General features: G+C 43.5%; 1 protein-coding gene across 7 annotated transcripts in view; it reads left to right on the forward strand.

Moving 5' to 3' along the window:
* The window catches only part of PACSIN2 (protein kinase C and casein kinase substrate in neurons 2), a 145,122-nt gene that overhangs the window by 69,470 nt on the left and 58,095 nt on the right, over nucleotides 1-17,557 (forward strand). For 2 of the 7 annotated variants that reach the window (XM_030540357.1, XM_030540368.1), the window contains exon 2: nucleotides 988-1,110. The exons of the other annotated variants lie outside the window; for them this stretch is intronic. In XM_030540357.1, the coding sequence (XP_030396217.1) occupies nucleotides 1,051-1,110 (60 nt within the window). In that variant the 5' untranslated portion in view covers nucleotides 988-1,050. The remainder of the gene's footprint in view (nucleotides 1-987; nucleotides 1,111-17,557) is intronic. 7 annotated transcript variants of the gene reach the window in all.

Genomic DNA, 17,557 nt, shown 5'->3' on the forward strand with positions numbered 1-17,557 from the left:
AGCCCAGGTCTGACCAAAGGAGCCAAACAAAGAAGCAAGAAGCCCCTTCCCTAGGCAGAGCAATGGCTCCAGTTAGTCTGTACAAGCCATTCCTATGAATAGGGCTGTGACTTTAGTTAGCACAATGGCCGGGAGGAGCGGCCACACAGGACAAACAGAAAGGAGAGGGGAAAAAGGAATGCAGCAGGGGGACAGCTGTAACAGACAGTATCTAAGATCGAATTACTCACTGTCCTCACGGCACAGGATCGATGTCCACAGCTCCCCCTGTCGATTCCGCAACTCCGTTCGGGTTGGTGGAGTTACGGAATCGATATAAGTGCTTTCGGGGATCGATATATCACGTCTAGATGAGACACGATATATCGATTCCCGAGCAATCGATTGCTACCCGCCGATACGGCGGGTAGCGAAGATGTACCCTTACTGGTAAATCAGCACTGCTGCAGTCAAGTGCAGCAAGTGTTGATTTAGCAGGTCCGGTGAAGACATGCTAAGTTTTGTGTACTCCACCTCCCTGAGAAGCGTAAGGGAGGTCAACAGGAGAGCAACAGGAGAACATGGCACAGTGTAGCCACTACAGTAAGTGGATCTAACTATGCTGACTTCAGTTACATTGTTTATGTAACTGAAGTTGCATAAGTTAGATCGATTTTACCACAGTAGTGTAGACCAGCCCTATGTTACTAAGCAGTGTTGATTTTTCATATCCATGAGTGACGTAGCTGGGTTGACCTAACTTTTTAGTGTAGACCTGGTCTTAGTAATGTACGTAGATGTGCCAAACATGTAATACTTACGGTTTGCTGTTGCTGGAAGTAAGGATATAAGTAAGCAGTAACTGAGCGTATATTGATTTGGAGGAGGTATTGAAAATGTTATTGTTAACTTTTAGGCTAAAAGTCTATGAAGAAATGAACACTCAGAATCATAGCAAATTATGGGTAAGTTTAATGTTTAGTAATGTTTTCTTTGTCCTTCCTACAGATTTTTGAAGATCTGGTGCTGATAATAGAACACTGAACACTTGCAAGCTCTCCAAACATAGAAATGTCTGGATCATATGATGATTCTGTTGGAGTAGAGGTTTCTAGTGATAGCTTCTGGGAGGTAACCTGAACACTCTATTATAAGATACCATGTTTGCTTCTGATTCTCACCTCTTCCATAGATGACTATGATTTCTGTGCACATACAGAGTCATAAGCAACTAAAGATAGTAGTCTAAATAAATATGTGGTTATTTTGAACTTCAGAAGTAGCCTTCGGAATAGCAGTGACCTTGAATTTTTGTCCAGTTCTGTCAAGTAAAGTTTATAAACTGGAAGTGCTGACACACGGTATCACAAATGCCATCTATTTTAATAGGAGATGGGATTCAGTTTAAATGTTTATAATTTTTTTGCCCTGTTAGGAAGCCTGTGTAAAATATTTCATTCTGTAGCTAGAAATTGACAAAAGCTAAGGAGTATACTTAAAAGCTACTATAACTAGGTCTTCAGCCAGTAAAAAAAATTTTGTATTAAAAAGATTTACTGAACATATTGATCTTTATAAAATAGAAATTTTAATGCTTTATAAAATTTCAAAATTAAAGATTAAGAAACAGTCTGTTGGAATGAGATTTTTGGAATAATGTAGAAGTAAGCTCAGTGTCCTACAGTGCAAGTACTACTATTGTGACTGGAACTTGTGGGTCTGATCTATGGCAAAGCAGAGACAAATGGGTGACAGAAGATGTTAAAATATTTCCATAAGAACTGGGGTCTTGCACTATCTGATTGATTGGTTTGTGCTGGCCTGGTGGGAGCAGGTCTCCCATCAGGCAGCTGGTGATTTAGATGCTTGATTTACAAGCAGGCTTGGCAAAATTTGATTTGTCTTTTTATAATCTTAATGGATAATATCAATGTTTATTTTTAAGCTTTTCTTATTTGTGTTGATTTAAATTGTCACTATTGTAAAAATTATGGGGTTTAAGCATTTTTCCCCATTTTGATTGATCTAAATGTTCACAGTTGCAGGAAATTATGGGTGAGGACAGGCAATAATTTAAAACAGTAGACATTGAGATTAAAAAAATTAAAGCTTTAACTGTTTAAAACACATTAGTAACATCACATGTCAAAAATATACAAAGTAAATATCCTTAGCTCAGACTCTTAAGGAGCTCTCAAAGAGCATTTTTCTTTGTCTATCTGTAAATTTCTATTATTTTTGTGTGTAGAGTGATGTTTACTAACGCTGACAAAATATCTAATCCTTCTAAGCATATGTACAAGCAAGAGTTATTGCATTTTGACGGTAGTTTCTCATTAATCTTGGATAAGATATCGAGGAAATGCTTAGTTTGACCAGTTAAGGTTTCTGTTGGACAACAATCAAACCAGCTGCTGTATAGTTTCTTGGAAGACTTCTGTGGTTGAAATGGCCCACTCACTCTTGCAGAGATTCTGGATACCACAGCATAAAATCTTGAATTGGCTTTTTGTTATTTTAGGAAGTTCTAGTCTAGTATTTTCTTCTCAAGGAATGTCTGCTTTGCAATGAAAGTTTTGCCACTTCAGTACAATGGATCTTATATGCAGCTTCTTTGAGGCAGAAACCAGACTTGTCAATCAAAGCAGGCTGGGACTGGCCACTGCCCTGAAAACCTGACCAGATAGCACATACTGCCTCCAGCAATTGGAAGGCTTTACCAGACCTGCTCAGAGCAAGAAAACAAAACAGCCAAAAAGGAATCCTTGTTTATTCTTGCAATTCAGCTTATTGGATCTAAGCATTTCTGATCTATTATTCAACCTTGGGGGCTCTGCAGCAAGGTTCCTGGAAACAACCTTCTGATGCTTAGGTAGCTAACTTCAACAACTTTCAGAGTAGCATGTCTGGGTAGATCTCTCAGGCAAGAACACAACAGGAGGAATTGGGAGGCTGGCAGAAAAGGGCACAAAGTGCCTACCCAACCGAATCCTGCTCGCCTTGGGTCAGCCATGCCACACCTGCTGAGCTAACTGAACCAACTCGTGCTGTGTGTGGACTATATCCTGCCTTTTTCTAACTCTCCTCCATAAAGCCAACCCTGGAGAAATGAGAAGGAGAGCAGTCCAGACATACAGGAAAAAGTAGATGGTAAGGGTCGTCTTCGCCCATCTCTTATTTCTATTTTCCCTGCCCCTTTAATAAGGTGTCACTCCACCCTTATGAAACCCTGCCTTGAGTGCTTAGGATTCTGAAACACAATGGCTGCTTCATATAAAGGGTTCCCCTGCCTCTGCCTGGAGTGGGAGCTTAGGGAGCATGTATAATGTTCAAGAAGTCAATTAGGCATCATCTATAGCACATCAATAAATTTGGCTCTCCCTTCTGTTTTTATACTATTATCTTGGGTTGCTTATCTCTTTGTACCCTACAAATAAGGGGGAACTTCTTCCAACACTTCATCATTGGCTTTTATCAATGAGAGGGAAGATACCAGATCCTCAACCACTTCTCTGTTTCTGGCCAAAAGGAAGAATCTTCTGTTTTCCTAAGCACTATACATAAAGAGAGAATAAGCATCATAGCAACTGCTTAAGAAAGCAAATGATAAATCTGGGAGAGTGGAGTATACAGCCCAAGATCTTCAAGTAGAGAATCTGGCCTTCAAGTAGCCTGTCAATGGATCTATTTGTATCCAGAACCCAGCAAAGAAACTCAAGTCTTATTCTAGAATGCAAGATTAATAGACTGCATGATTGTAGCTACATTCTCCTATGGCCAACGATGAGTGTCTTTCTGTCTTTTACTGGCCACACTGTTCTCCAGGATGGAAGTGTGCGCATGCGTGCTCACACAAATGAGTCAGGTGGTCTCATGTTGTTCAGGAGGTCCTAGTTCTCCTGTCCAATTTAGATAACAACTGCCATTTGGTTATGCCTCCTTTACAAGAAGTATTTGCATCCAAGCCTAGAAAAAACTACATTGACTTACATGATGAGAGGTATCAATTAAAGCAATGTATTTAGATGTGTGTAACACTTTTAGCTTTGAAATAATATCTACAAACAGGGCATCTTCAAGGGCCACATCTGTGTGAATGACAATATTCAGTTATTAGCATGGATGGATTCAGTTAATGCAAGGGCAAAGCAATTCTTAAAATTGTCCTAAAGTCTTGGTCTCTAAAATACAAATTGTAACCATTTCCAGCTCACTAAAGACAGGAATGTCCTCTCATCCAGATGAAATATTTCTTTGAATGCCACACATCTCAAATCCACATCAATGAGAACTTCCTTCTGGGAACTAGATGTTGTATCAAATGCTCTGACTAAGCATTTTAATTCCTTGTCAGAAGTGCCATAGATTTTCTATCTTTAAAGGCTGACACACTAGATATAGTCACTTCATCAAGGAGCATTCTTGGAGGTTAAGGTCTGATTGGGGAAAGGCATTATGGCAGTGCTTAATTTGTGCCAGGGCTGAGCCCTGGCACCTGAGGCTTGGCAATTCATAGTCCCAGGATATCTGGTCTTTCTGCGTCAATTATGAAAGTAAAAAAAAAAAAAAAAAAATTGCTTGAGCCCTAGCACCCTAATTGCTTGAGCCTTGGTACCTCTTTCATTACAAATTAAGCACTACATTTCTGCACTTCTCATGAGGCAAAGATGTTCTAAACCTTTATTCCCCCAATTAACCTGATTATAAGAAATTGTTTTCTTTTCTGCCGACGTGCAGAACTCCTTAAAAAGAACTCCATGCACAACTGATGTGTTAGAGTGCTAAAAATTAACACTGAATGGAGCAATCCATTTCAGGAAATCCCTAGCTGTGGTCTGTAACCCCCATCATAATAAATAAAAACATACCGTATGGCTTCAGTTATTAGATGACTACGTTATGACATTTCCAAAGCTGTCAATGGTATAAGCCTCTTCCCCCTACCCCCCCCAATATTCATGCTCATTTATTCAGAGCCAGAGTAGCCTCCCATCCGGAAGGATCATATCCAGCATACAGAAAGGTACAGGGTGACCATCTGGTAATGTTGTTCATAGCTTCACTAAGTTTTTACAAATTAATTGCATGGGTCCCCTTAATTTCTGCCATTGAAGACAGTTATCTGCATACTGTGTTCACCCCTAGTTTTATATTTAAAACTGAGTGTGATACATCTATCTTATTTGTTGTTTGTTTTCCTTCCCTGTTGATGCACTGCTATTAGATATCCCATTGTAATGGAACAACAGACCTTCCAAGTAAGTAATAAGAAAATGTCTTAATTTACTAAGAATGTCCTTTCGTCTAGCAGGATCCAATCCACAGATCCAATCCATCCAGCACAAATTATCATTCTGAGGGAGATTTAATTGGTCTCACTCTCTATTTTCTTTGAGGGTACACTATATATGTGTATATTCTCCGATAGTTGGCATGGATTTAAGTTTGTTCTACAGTAAAAAGAGTTTGCACTAATTCTTGTTTTAGTTAACTGCTGAATTAAACTTTGAAGAACTTACTTCCAAAGTTACTTCATAGACCAAAGTCTTTTAAAGTTTAATTCAAAGGTTATAAAATAGAACAAAAAATTCATACACGCACTTCCTTCTGCAGATCAACTTCAAATTCCACTCCAGCTATTGGAGAGGATACACATATGTATAGTGCAAAGAAATTGGAGGAGACTGTGCCAGATTAAAGCTCCCTCAGAACTGCAGTTCTTGTGCTTAGTGGATTGGTTCTGTGGACTTTCCTGTTAGAAGAAAGGAAACTTTTTTGGGTAAGGTAAGATAATTTTTCCTATATTCAGTATTTTGAAAATCTGTGAAATAAATTAATATATATATTTTTTTGAAAAAGTATAGGTTCACTTCTTTATCAGCATTTCTTGTCTGCTACTACACATGGATTAAAAAGAATACTAGGAAGTAAAACAGAGTTTTAATGCAAACTCCAGTCTTAAACACATCATTGTTTATAACTATTCTCTGGCCTTCTACCACTAACATTTATACTAAGGCCTTGTACAAAGAAAAAAGTTTAATCATGTATGGAGACTGTTATAGGCTGGGTTAAGTGTGTGTTGATTATTTTTGCTTCTCATATCAAATTGTAAATTTTAAAATCTTTTTTAAAAAAATGAACCTATCAAGTCCTTCTAAAAATCTCTCTTAAAGGTCACAATTTAGCAAGAACTCAAGTAAGAGTTCTTGTGCTGAAAAGGATCAGGAAATATTTGCTGCTTGCAGTAATCTGGACAGTTACTGTAAGGCAGCTACCGGTCTTGTATGTATGTATGGTAGAACTACTCTTAAATTATTCCCTTTTAAGCAACATACGCAAATACTACTTTAACACTTGTAATGAGCAGAATTGCTAATAGTTTAGAAAAATGCACTTTCATGTTTACCATATTCTAGCTCAGCAATTTAAACAAAATGTACAATTGACTTTCAGCATTATTTAAAATATGCAGATAGCACTAACATTTTTCATTATATTGCACACAGAAAAAGTTACACTTCTGCAATGTACAATGAATTTCTTCCACTTCCCTCAGCTATTGCTAATGGGTATTCATAGGAACTAGAATCCCAGATTGTATGGTTTTGAGCAAAGCTTTGTTTTTCAAAATAAGAGAAGAAATTGCTGGTTGAATATTTAGGTAGCTATTACTTCTGACTTTCTTTTTCAGCCTGATGCAATAAATAAATTAAGTTCATTGTCCAAGAGTGGGAATCTTCTTGACAGTGGATACTATAAATGTTGACCAAAATCAGGCTACACACCAACACCTTGCCCAAACAGGAAAGTTAGCATCAGAATTCCAAAACACTGCTTAGTTTGTCTGTAATGCATGCTTGGATTTAAATACAGAGTCTGAGGGAGGGTTAGAGAATAAAAGGATTTAGTCTTGCAAGATACTAGGCATTCTAGCTGTAATCCGTTGGAGCACTAAACATGCTTAACCTTTAGAATATAATTACTCCCATTGAAGTCAATAACAGAGCCCCAAAATTGTAGCTAGGATGAACCCTAATAGAAATGGTTTAGATTTGTTGAAGGAGGTAGAGTCCACCTTCATGTGTTCTAATCTGTGTAGTAAATGAATCAGAGTTCTGGATAATTTGGTTCACATTAAGAATGAACCCCAACTCTAGTAATTAAGAAATTTATAATTTCATTAAGTGAAGAATTGGAAAGAAGCTCATTAATGCCTTAATTCCTTGTTCAGCAGCAAAAATGCACCTTCTATACAACTTAATATATCAAATAGTCCCTAATAGTCCATTAATTTTTAAATTAAATATTAAAATGATAGCTGTCAACATATTCTACGGAAGACCAACACTCACCCAAAAAATAAATGAACATCTTTGTACCATGTTTATCTTTGAGTTTACAACTGTTTAGATCAGTGGTTCTCAACCAATTTACCATTGTAGTCTGTGTATGCAGCTCTGTGTGTTATGTTGGCTGCATCCACAGAATATATATATGCTACCTATCTGGCCCTGAGGATGTCACATGGGCCACAGCTGAGTGCTGATTGGGCTGCAAGTGGGCCATGGGTTGAGAACCACTGGTTTAGATGGTCATAGTACATATGAACTCATTGCATGTTTTACTGTTTGTCTTAAATTCCCAACAATGCAATGCACGGTTCACCAGAAAAATGTTGTATTTTGGTTACAAATACTGAATCTTAAAATGTGAACAGAGTAGGATTTTTAATGCCGTTTTAAAGATTTTCACATTGTTTCAGAGAGGCTTTAAATTTACTGAAATTTAAAAGTGGTATTTCTTAGAAGACTTGGCTTCTTTTAAAAAAACAAAAAAACTGCCATGCAAATTGTATACTTGATCAGACTCTAGAGGTGGCATTTGGTTTTTGTATAAAAATAGCAATGTGTATAGTTTGTTTCATAATTCCAAAGGCAGTTGGCTAATCACAGAAAACATGGAATGTATAGCTGCAATGCTCTAGTAGATACTCCGAAGACTTCATATACATGCAGGGCCACCCTAGACCAAATGGCATCTCAGGCAGATATCTTTGGCGCTCCTTCCTCCCCCCTCCATTTAAATTTCTGAATATCTTATTTTTTATTTCATTTGTAGCTAATTTCACAACTTTGCGCAATTTGCATACATGATTTATCCTGTCATATAAGACAATAAATTTGCACGCTAGGATTTGTAAATCTGTATTTATTCGTGCCATATATAACAGTTGTTCAGTAGGTGACATCCTTAGAATGTTAACCCCAATTATTTAGTTTAAAAGGTTGCTTTTCTTGCCTTTGCCCTCATGATCTGATGCATAGCGTCAGAGAGATCCAAAGACTGGCCAATGGCATTTTCGAGCGATAAAATAGCAAGCTATGTCAGTCTTTCACTGGCCATTGTCAATCGAAGATATGTTTTTAATGAGCCTGAGCTTCGAAAAGCTGTGCTCACCACTCGCAACTGTGACCAGCAGAATTCTTAAAGCTATCTGCACAGTAGGAAATGCATCCTTCATCTGTGCATCATTAATGAATTGGAGAGCTTGGAGTGAAGGATGCTTCCTGTGTGACAAATTGTAATGGGTGTTGTCCAATTCAACATAGAGATCAACAGTGACGTCCGAACATTCCCCCGTGTCAGTGTCCAGTGCAGATCCATACAATTGTTCGAGTATTTTCCTGTCCGCTAGCAGCTTATTAGGATCTTATAACAAAAACTCAGGTCTTTTTGTATGCTTCATTTGTCCAAACCTTTCTTCAGTGGATACTTGAGCAGAGTCAACGAGTGAGCAAAAAACCTCCCTTTTGAATTTTTCTTCCGAGCTTCCCATTACCTTATCTCTGCCTTCGTAACCGAACGGTCTTTTTCTAGTCGATGAGTTTCCTTGAAGACAGGCTCAACTCCTAAGTTTTCCACCATTTCTTTGGCAGCAGTGATGGCATCTTCAAATCCATTGTCTCTGTAGATCACAATGAAGACAGAAAATATATTGCCTCTATATAAATCCATGTCACGCCTACACCTTGAATACTGTGTGAAGATGTGGTCATCCCATCTCAAAAAGGATATATTGGAATTGGAAAAGCTTCAGAAAAGGGCAACAAAAATTATTAGGAGTATAGAACGGCTTCCGTATGAGGAGAGATTAATAAGACTGGAACTTTTCATCTTGGAAAAGATATGACTAAGGAGGGATGTGATAGAGGTCTATAAAATCATGAGTAGTATAGGGAAGGTAAATAAGGAAATGTTATTTACTCCTTCTCATAATACAAGAACAAGGGGCCACCAAATGAAATTAATAGGTAGCAGGTTTAAAACAAACACCAAAATATTTTTTCACGCAACGCACTGTCAACCTCTGGAACTCCTTGCCAGAGGGTGTTGTGAGGGCCAGTACTATAATGGAGTTCAAAAGGGAGCTAGATAGATTCATGGAAGATAAGTCCATCAATGGCTATTAACCAGGATGGGCAGGAATGTTGTCCCTAGCCTCTGTTTGCCAGAAGCTGGGATTGGGTGACAGGGCATGGATCACATGGTGATAACCTGTCTGTTCATTTCCTTTGGGGCACCTGCCATTGGCCACTGTCAGAAGATAGGGTACTGGGCTTGATGGACCTTTAGTCTGACCCAGTATGGCCGCTACTATCTTGATGAAATCAAGGCAGCTTCTCATCAAGATAGTAGCGGCCATAATGTCCATCAAATGAGTTTCTATTGCCTTGCTTACCAAGTTTACTTAGAACAGGATATCATGCCAAACCACAACTGAAACTAGAAATTTGAAGTCGTGGATCTGGTTTGTCAGGCATTGAACCTGGTGTCAGATTCTGGCCTCGACTTTACTTGATTGCACCAGTTCCATCAGGGCATCATAAACTTCAGTCACTTGGTACCTCACTGGCCGTACACTGTCAATATGGCTCTCCAGTGAGTGTCACTTAGTAGTTTTTAGAGTCAGATTTATAACATTGCTGGTAGGGATCTTCTGCCTGATAGTTGATGCTGAAAACAGGACATATATCCTTTGAAGTACTCTGAAGAGAGAAACTGAATTTAAAAATATGCTGCTGCATCTGACACAACCATGTTGAGGGAATGGCAGCCACAAGGCAAGAAGAATGCTCTTGGGTTCAGTGCAAGGGTCCTTGCCTGGACACCACTGATTCTTCCCATTATGTTCATGCCATTGTCATAGCTTGCCTGTGGCAGTCATAAAGCTTTATTTTATTCTCATTCAAAACTTTCATAAACAGTTCTATTAGGCCTTTTCCAGTAGAGTCATCCACAGACCAGAAAGGAAGTGTTCCTTTACTTGGATACAGCCATCCTACATAATGTAGGTGGTGCCAGAACAGGCACCTGCATGAATGCAGCCTGCTGCTGGCTATTCTGGTACCACAGCGGCCTGTGGTGGGCAAAAAGCAGAACTGCAGTACTTGGGTGCAGTGTATTTTCTGCGGGGAAAAAAATTCTGTGCGTTTGCAGTGCTGTAGAATTTCCCGAAGAGTAATTTGAAGTTCATCACAGCACCCTTCCTGCAGAGCCAGGTTAGGATAGATAGTGGGGCACATGAGGCTGCTGTGGGGGAGAGGTGTCAAAGTCTGAAGTTCAGAATGGCTAGTAGTGGGGACAGACTAGGGCGCAAGCTCAAAAGCTAGTGGAGTGACATCATTGAGCCAGGGGCTGAATGAGTGTGGGGGTTGCAGACCACATGGGGATGATGGAGGAGGCAGCAGAGAGACATGGGTGGTGTAAGGACACAGAGGAGCAGAGGCAGATGTGCCTGACTGAATAGGAGAGGCTTGGGGAGGATCCCCAATTCCTGACAGTCCCTCCCCCCGCCCTTCCCAACCTCCCCCCCCTCGTTTCTACTTCTCCCACCCACATCCAACAACCTTCCAGGTTCACTCCAGGCTCCTTCCCTCTTCCTCAGCTTCTCCATTGCCCCTGACTTCCCCAAGCCTTTTGCACTGCTTCTGACAGGTGCAGGAAGAACATTTCTGTATTGTAGTTTAAATTAATCGCTCAAAGTTGTGTATTAATACGTTTAGTAAGGAATCTATTTGTCCAAAAAAAATTACCAGAATCTTTTTTTGGTCTGTATTGTTACAGGCATGTTTGCTTACAGGTATTTTGAAATAAATTACCAAAATAAATGAAGCTGGTGTGATTATATTGTGTTATTTTGACACACACATGCAGAATTTTTAATTTTTTGGTGCAGAATTCCCCCAGGAGTAATATTTGAAAAAAGTGCATAGTGTCACATAACAATGGTAAAGAATCAGTCACTTTCTCTTAACACTGAGAGGAATTTTATTAGAATAAGGAAATCAGTATCCCTAAGGCTATGCTCTCTATTGCTCTGTATATCTTCTGCCTAGATTCTTCCCCAATACCTCCTTGCCTTGCATCTTGCTATAGTTTTAAGAGAACCTAATCTATTTTATGAATATTCATTTATGCACAATCTATTTGCTATTTGAAGCACCTGCTTTTTCTTTTAAACTATGTTTTAGTGTATATTCTAGCTTCTGATTAGCTATAGTCTCGCTAGAATTTATCACTGAAAAATTAAACCATACAGCAGTTAGTGCCACCATTTTGGTATTATGTGCCATCTGGATTCAAAGCTTTTGCTTTTCAGCATTTGGAGGAAATATGTTTCTGTGGAAAAGCTTTATAAAATAGTAACACAAGAATTCTTCATTGAGATTTCAGGAGCGAATGAGTTTTTAGGAAGGTGTCTGCTGTGAATAGTTTTGATTCATATTCTATCTGATGTATCGAATTGTGCAAGTCATCTTAGATGAATTGAAAATAACATAGGAACAGTCATATGGGTAAGACCAATAGTCCATGTAATCCAGTAGCCTGTCTTGTGACAGTGGCCCAGGGCTAGATGTTTCAGAGGGAATTAACAGAGCAGTTTTGAGTGATCCATCCCCTGTTGTCCAATCCCAGATTCTGGCAGTTGGAGGTTTAGGGATACCTGAAGCTTGGGATTGCGTACCTGACCAACTTGTCTAATAGCCATTTATAGACCTATCCTCTCTGAATTTACCTAATACTTCTTTTGAACTCCGTTATACTTTCGGGCTCCACAACATCACCTGGCAATGAATCGCACTGGTTGACTGTGTGCCTGCTACCTATTAATTTCATTGGGTGACCCCTAGTTTTTGTAGGGAGGCTTTGTAATACTTCCCTGTTTACTTCCTTCCTACCATTCATGATTGTATAGACCTCTATCCTATCCCCTTTAGTTGTCTCTTTTCTAAGATGAAAAGTCCTGGTATTTTTAATCTCTCCTCATATGGAAGATGTTCCATACCCATAGTCATTTTCGTTTCCTTTCTCTGTAGCTTTTATAATTCTAATATATCTTTTTTTGAGATCGGACGACCAGAACTGCACACAGTATTCAAGGTGTGGGTATACCATAGACTTATATAGTGGAATTATGATATTTACTGTCTTACTATCCATCCCTTTCCCAAGGATTCCCAATGTTAGCTTTTTTGAATGTCATTGCACATTGAGCGGATGTTTTCAGAGAATTATCTGGAATGACTCCAAGATTTTTCGTGAGTGATACCAGCTAATTTAGATCCCATCATTTTGTATGTATAGTTTGGATTATGTTTTCCAACGTTCATTACTTTGCATTTATCAACATGAAATTTCATCTACCATTTTGTTGCCCAGTCACCCAATTTTGTGAGATCCATTTGTAACTCTTCATAGTCTGCTTTAGACTTGCCTATCTTGAGTAATTTTGTATTGTCTGTAAATGTTGCCACTCACTGTTTACCCCCTTTTCCAGATCATTTGTGAATATTTTGAACAGTATAGGTCCCAGTATAGAGGACCTCCATGATTTATCTCTCTCCATTCTGAAAAATAACCACTTATTCCTACATTTTTGTTTCCGGTTTTTTAATCAGGTACTGACCCATGAGAAGAGTTTCCCTCCTATCCCACGTCTACTTACTTTGCTTAGAAGCCTTTGGTGATAGACATTAGCACAGGTTTTCAGAAAGTCCAAGTATGCTATATCTACTGGTTCTTCTTCAAGTGATTGCTCATATCCATTCTAGTTAGGTGTGTGCGCGCCGCGCGTACACATTCGTCGGAAAACTTTTACCCTAGCAACTCAGTGGGCCGGCAGGTCGCCCCCTAGAGTGGCGCTGTCATGGTGCTCGATATATACCCCTGCCGGCCCACCTGCTCCTCAGTTCCTTCTTACCGCCCGTGTCGGTCGTTGGAACAGTGGAGCGCGGCTTAGCTGACCTCCACTTCCCTAGCTACTCGTAGTTCTCGTGTATATAATTATGCAGTTATAATCCTTTTATATATATATTTGTATAGTTCTACGTTTTTTCTTTGCTAACATAGTTAGTTTAGTAATAGTTAGTGGGGTTAAGGAAGTATCCCCTTTCCCGCACCCGGTGCCGGAGCCCATGCACGGCTCACTGGGTTTTAAAATGGGCTCAGCCTGCCAGAAGCCGATGCCGACAGGAGATCCACACGACTCCTGTTTGAAGTGCCTCGGGGAATCACACTTGACAGCTAAGTGCCCCATTTGCAAAGCTTTTAAGCCGAGAACAAAAAGGAGCGGGACTTTCACTTATCCCTCCACCTTTGGCACCGAGCGATGATCAAGCGGCTAGCAGAAGCGCCTCCTCGGCACCGGATCCCGCCGGTACTGCCAAGGCCTTTCGGCACCGGCCATCGCCGGCATCAACTCGGCACCGCTCCCTCCCTCCAAGGTCGAGAGAGCCTACAATTCCTGCTGGTGCCTGACGGCTCCCCGGCACGTGCCGTGGTTGAGCCCCTTGCTCCTCCTGCTTCCATGCCACCTGCATCGCAGCCAGAGAGCTCGTCTAAGTCGGATTGCCCGGCCCTGACACCTGCAGAGGCACCGATGACGTCGGCACCGTCGATTCCAGTCCCACAAGGGCCATCGAATCCGGTGCCTGACGGCTCCCCGGCACACGCCGTGATTGAGCTTACTGCTCCTGCTGCTTCCGTGCCAACTGCACTGCAGCCAGAGAGCTCGTCTAAGTCAGATCGCCCAGCACCGACACCTACCGAGGCTCTGACGACCTCGGTACCGTCGATCCCGGTCCCACAAGGGCCGTCGAATCCGGTGCCTGACAGCTCCCCAGTATGCACTGTGGTTGAGCCTGCTATTCCCTCCACGCCGGACACATTACCAACGGCGAGGGATCTCATTGCCATGACAGAGTCGATGCTGGCTGACCCCGGCACCGCCGGTGCGGGTAATACAGTCTCTTCATTTGACCGTCCTCTGTTGGCACAGCAGAGCGGCACCATTCATGATCACGGTCCCGCAGACGCTCCAGGTCCCGTCGGCACACCCGACACCACTTGCAGTCCCGGTGCTGTTTTCCTCCTCGGTACTGGTCGCACTCACCGCACCGGTCGGTATCCCGTTCACCGACCCGCTACTATCGGCCCCTTCCGACTCCCGGCACCGCGACAGGTACCATGGCTCCCGTAGCCTCTCCCCGAGCCTTGAGATCTTGGTCGACCTCCCGGCACCGTTCTGGTTGCAGGTCTGGATCTCGTTCCAGGTACCGGTACGCCTCCCGGTGCCGGTCCCCGGTGCCGAGTTGGGCAAGGCCCGATAGAGTCAGAGACTCTGCCCATGACTTTTTTTTTTTTTCTTTTTAGTACCTCCATGGCCATCCAGACACGCATCCATGTCATCCCACGTGCGCAGATCTTATGCTCAGGCAACCTGAGGTGGAGGAGGCCCTAGGTAGAGGACCCGGTATGGTGCCCTCTAAGGGGTACGACTACTCGTCTGTCCGTCCTCCTCTCTGCTCACTAGTCGTTCAGTCCGTTAAGGAGAGGGATTGGCATGGCCACCGGGCGCCAGCCCCGAAACCGAAGGAGGCTCGGCGAATGAACCTACTTGGCCGCCAGGTATACTCTGCAGAGGCCCTGCAGCTCTGGGTAGCAAAGCAACCAGCCTTGCTTAGCTGCTATAATTATAGCACCTGGGTGACGGTAGTTTAGTTTATGGAGTTTCTCCCTCAAAACTCCCGCCAAGAGTTCGCTGCCGTCTTGGAGGACGGGGGGGGGGGAGAAAAAAAAAAGGTACCTAGAGCGTCCCTCCAGGCCTCATTGGACGCAGCAGACTCAGCAGCCAGGACTCTGGCCTTTGGTGTTGCCATGAGGTGCATCTCATGGCTTCCGGTTTCAAACCTCCGGCCAAAGCTGCAGTATGCCATTCAGGACTTACCCTTTGTTGGTAAAGGCCTCTTCGCGGCAAAGACAGCCCCAGGCTGCGAAGCCTGATGGACAATAGGGTCCTAACGCGCTCTCTCAGCATGCATATGCCAGCGACCAAATGCAGTCCTTTCTGTCCCCAGCCGCCATACTCTGTGCCTAACCAGAGACAGGACTTTGGCAAACGGCGAGGCCAAGGTGGTCGCAGACAAACGTCAGGACCCCTAAAGAGCCAAGGTCAAGGTCCCTCGCAATTACCACTGGGACCAAAGATGAACCTCCCAAGGTGCGCCTGAGGGCGATGTACCAGTCACAGGCCGGGATCCCAATCCCGCTTTCTCCTGCGGTGGCCCCAGTTAATTTCAGATCGCTGGGTCCTGCGCACGGTGGAGCATGAGTACCACCTCTAATTTGTTCCAACCCTGTCCCGCTTCAGGGACCCCTCTCACGAGCAATTCCTCGTACAAGAGGTGCAGACGCCGACGGACGAAAGGGGCAAGGTGGTTTACTCCCGTTATGCCATAGTCCCCCACTCGAACGGAGGTCTCAGACCTTCCTAGTCCTGCGCGGACTCAACCAGTTTAGGATAAGGTTGAAGTTCCGCATGGTATCCCTGGGAACCATTATCCCATCCTTGCCTCCTGGGGACTGCTATGCCGCCCTCGATATGATGGACGCGTACTTTCACATCGCCATCTTCCCTCCGCACAGGAGATACCTCCGCTTTCTAGCCAACCATCAGTACTTCTGGTTTACGGTCCTGCTGTTTGGCCTTTCTACAGATATTGTCCAAGTGTATGGCCGTAGTCACCTTCGCTGATGTCGGATATGCGTTTTTTCCATATCTGGACGATTCGCTTATCCGAGGAGACTCCGAGACACAAACCACTCAGCACGTGGGCATCGTCACGGTCTTATTCACAGGTCTAGGCCTGATGATTACTATAGAGCAATCCACTCTGGTTCCCATGCAGAGGTTGGACTTCCTAGGGGCTATCCTGGTCTCTGACCTAGCCGGAGCTTGCTTACCACAGCCGCAGTTTTAGGCAATGGCAACAATCATCCGAGGTCTGCAGACTTACCCAACGACCTCGGCTCGCACTTTTCTCAGTCTCCTGGGTCCATGGCTGCCCGCAAGTTTGTAACCAAACACGCCAAGCTCCGCCTCCGTCCTCTCCAAGTCCGGCTCACTTCGGCGTACCGCCCGAACAGGGAGCCAATGGTCATGGTAGTCACCGTTCCCTCGAGCACCTTAGGCTCCCTAGAGTGGTGGCTAACTCCCTCCCTGGTGTGGGCAGGGATGCGGTTCCATCCGCCCCAGCCCTTACTGCCCCTGACGACGGACGTGTCACCTCTCTGCTCGAGTGCTCATGGTCACCTCCGAGCTTAAGGCCTTTGGTCTTCTCGGGAGCTGGCATTCCACATCAATGCCCCAAAAATGAGAGTAGTCCGTCTGGCATGCCAGGGGTTCCAGCGGCAGCTGCGAGGCCGTGGTATCTCGGTGTTTACAGCCAACACAACGGCCATGTGCTTCATAAATAACCAGGGAGGGACATGGTCCTCCCCCTTTTGTCAGGAGGCCATCCATCTCTGGGACTTTTGCATGGCCCACTCGATGGAGCTGGTGACGTTCTTTCTCCCAGGCGTTTGGAACGCCTTGGCGCTTTGACTCAGCAGGTCTTTCCTGTCTTACGAGTGGTCACTCTGCCCCATGTGAGGCGTTCTGTTTTCCAGAAGTGGAGATTTTCCTCACATAGACCTGTTCGCTCACCGCGAGAGCAGAAAATGCCAGATGTTCTGCTCCTTCCAAGGTCTCTCCTCGGGATCGATCTTGGACGCATTCCTGATGCCGTGGAAAGGCCAACTCCTTTATGCCTTCCCACTGTTCCCACTGGTTCATTAGGTCCTGCTCAAACTCCACAGGGGCAGAGCGCGCATCATCATGATCACTCCAGCGTGGTCCAGGCAGCACTGATACACCACGTTGCTCAGCCTGTCAATAACAAACCCAATTACCCTGCCACCCCACCCAGACCTCATCACTCAGGGCCACGACAGGTTCGTCACTCAGACCTGCAGCCTCTTCGCCTCACGGTGTGGCTGCTGCGTAACTGAGCTGGGGTGGCAGGAAGCCTTCCACCTGGTCATCGTACCTGGCCGAGTGGAAGTGTTTCTTCTACAGGTGCGATACGCTCGATCTTGCTCCTACTGAGGTCTCAATCCCCTCTATTTGGCCTGCCTCTGGCCTTCAGCGGCAGGACCTGGCGGTATTATCGCTGAGGGTACACTTGGCAGCCATCTC

Source organism: Gopherus evgoodei, chromosome 1 (assembly GCF_007399415.2).
Source record: "Gopherus evgoodei ecotype Sinaloan lineage chromosome 1, rGopEvg1_v1.p, whole genome shotgun sequence".
Taxonomy (NCBI): domain Eukaryota; kingdom Metazoa; phylum Chordata; order Testudines; family Testudinidae; genus Gopherus; species Gopherus evgoodei.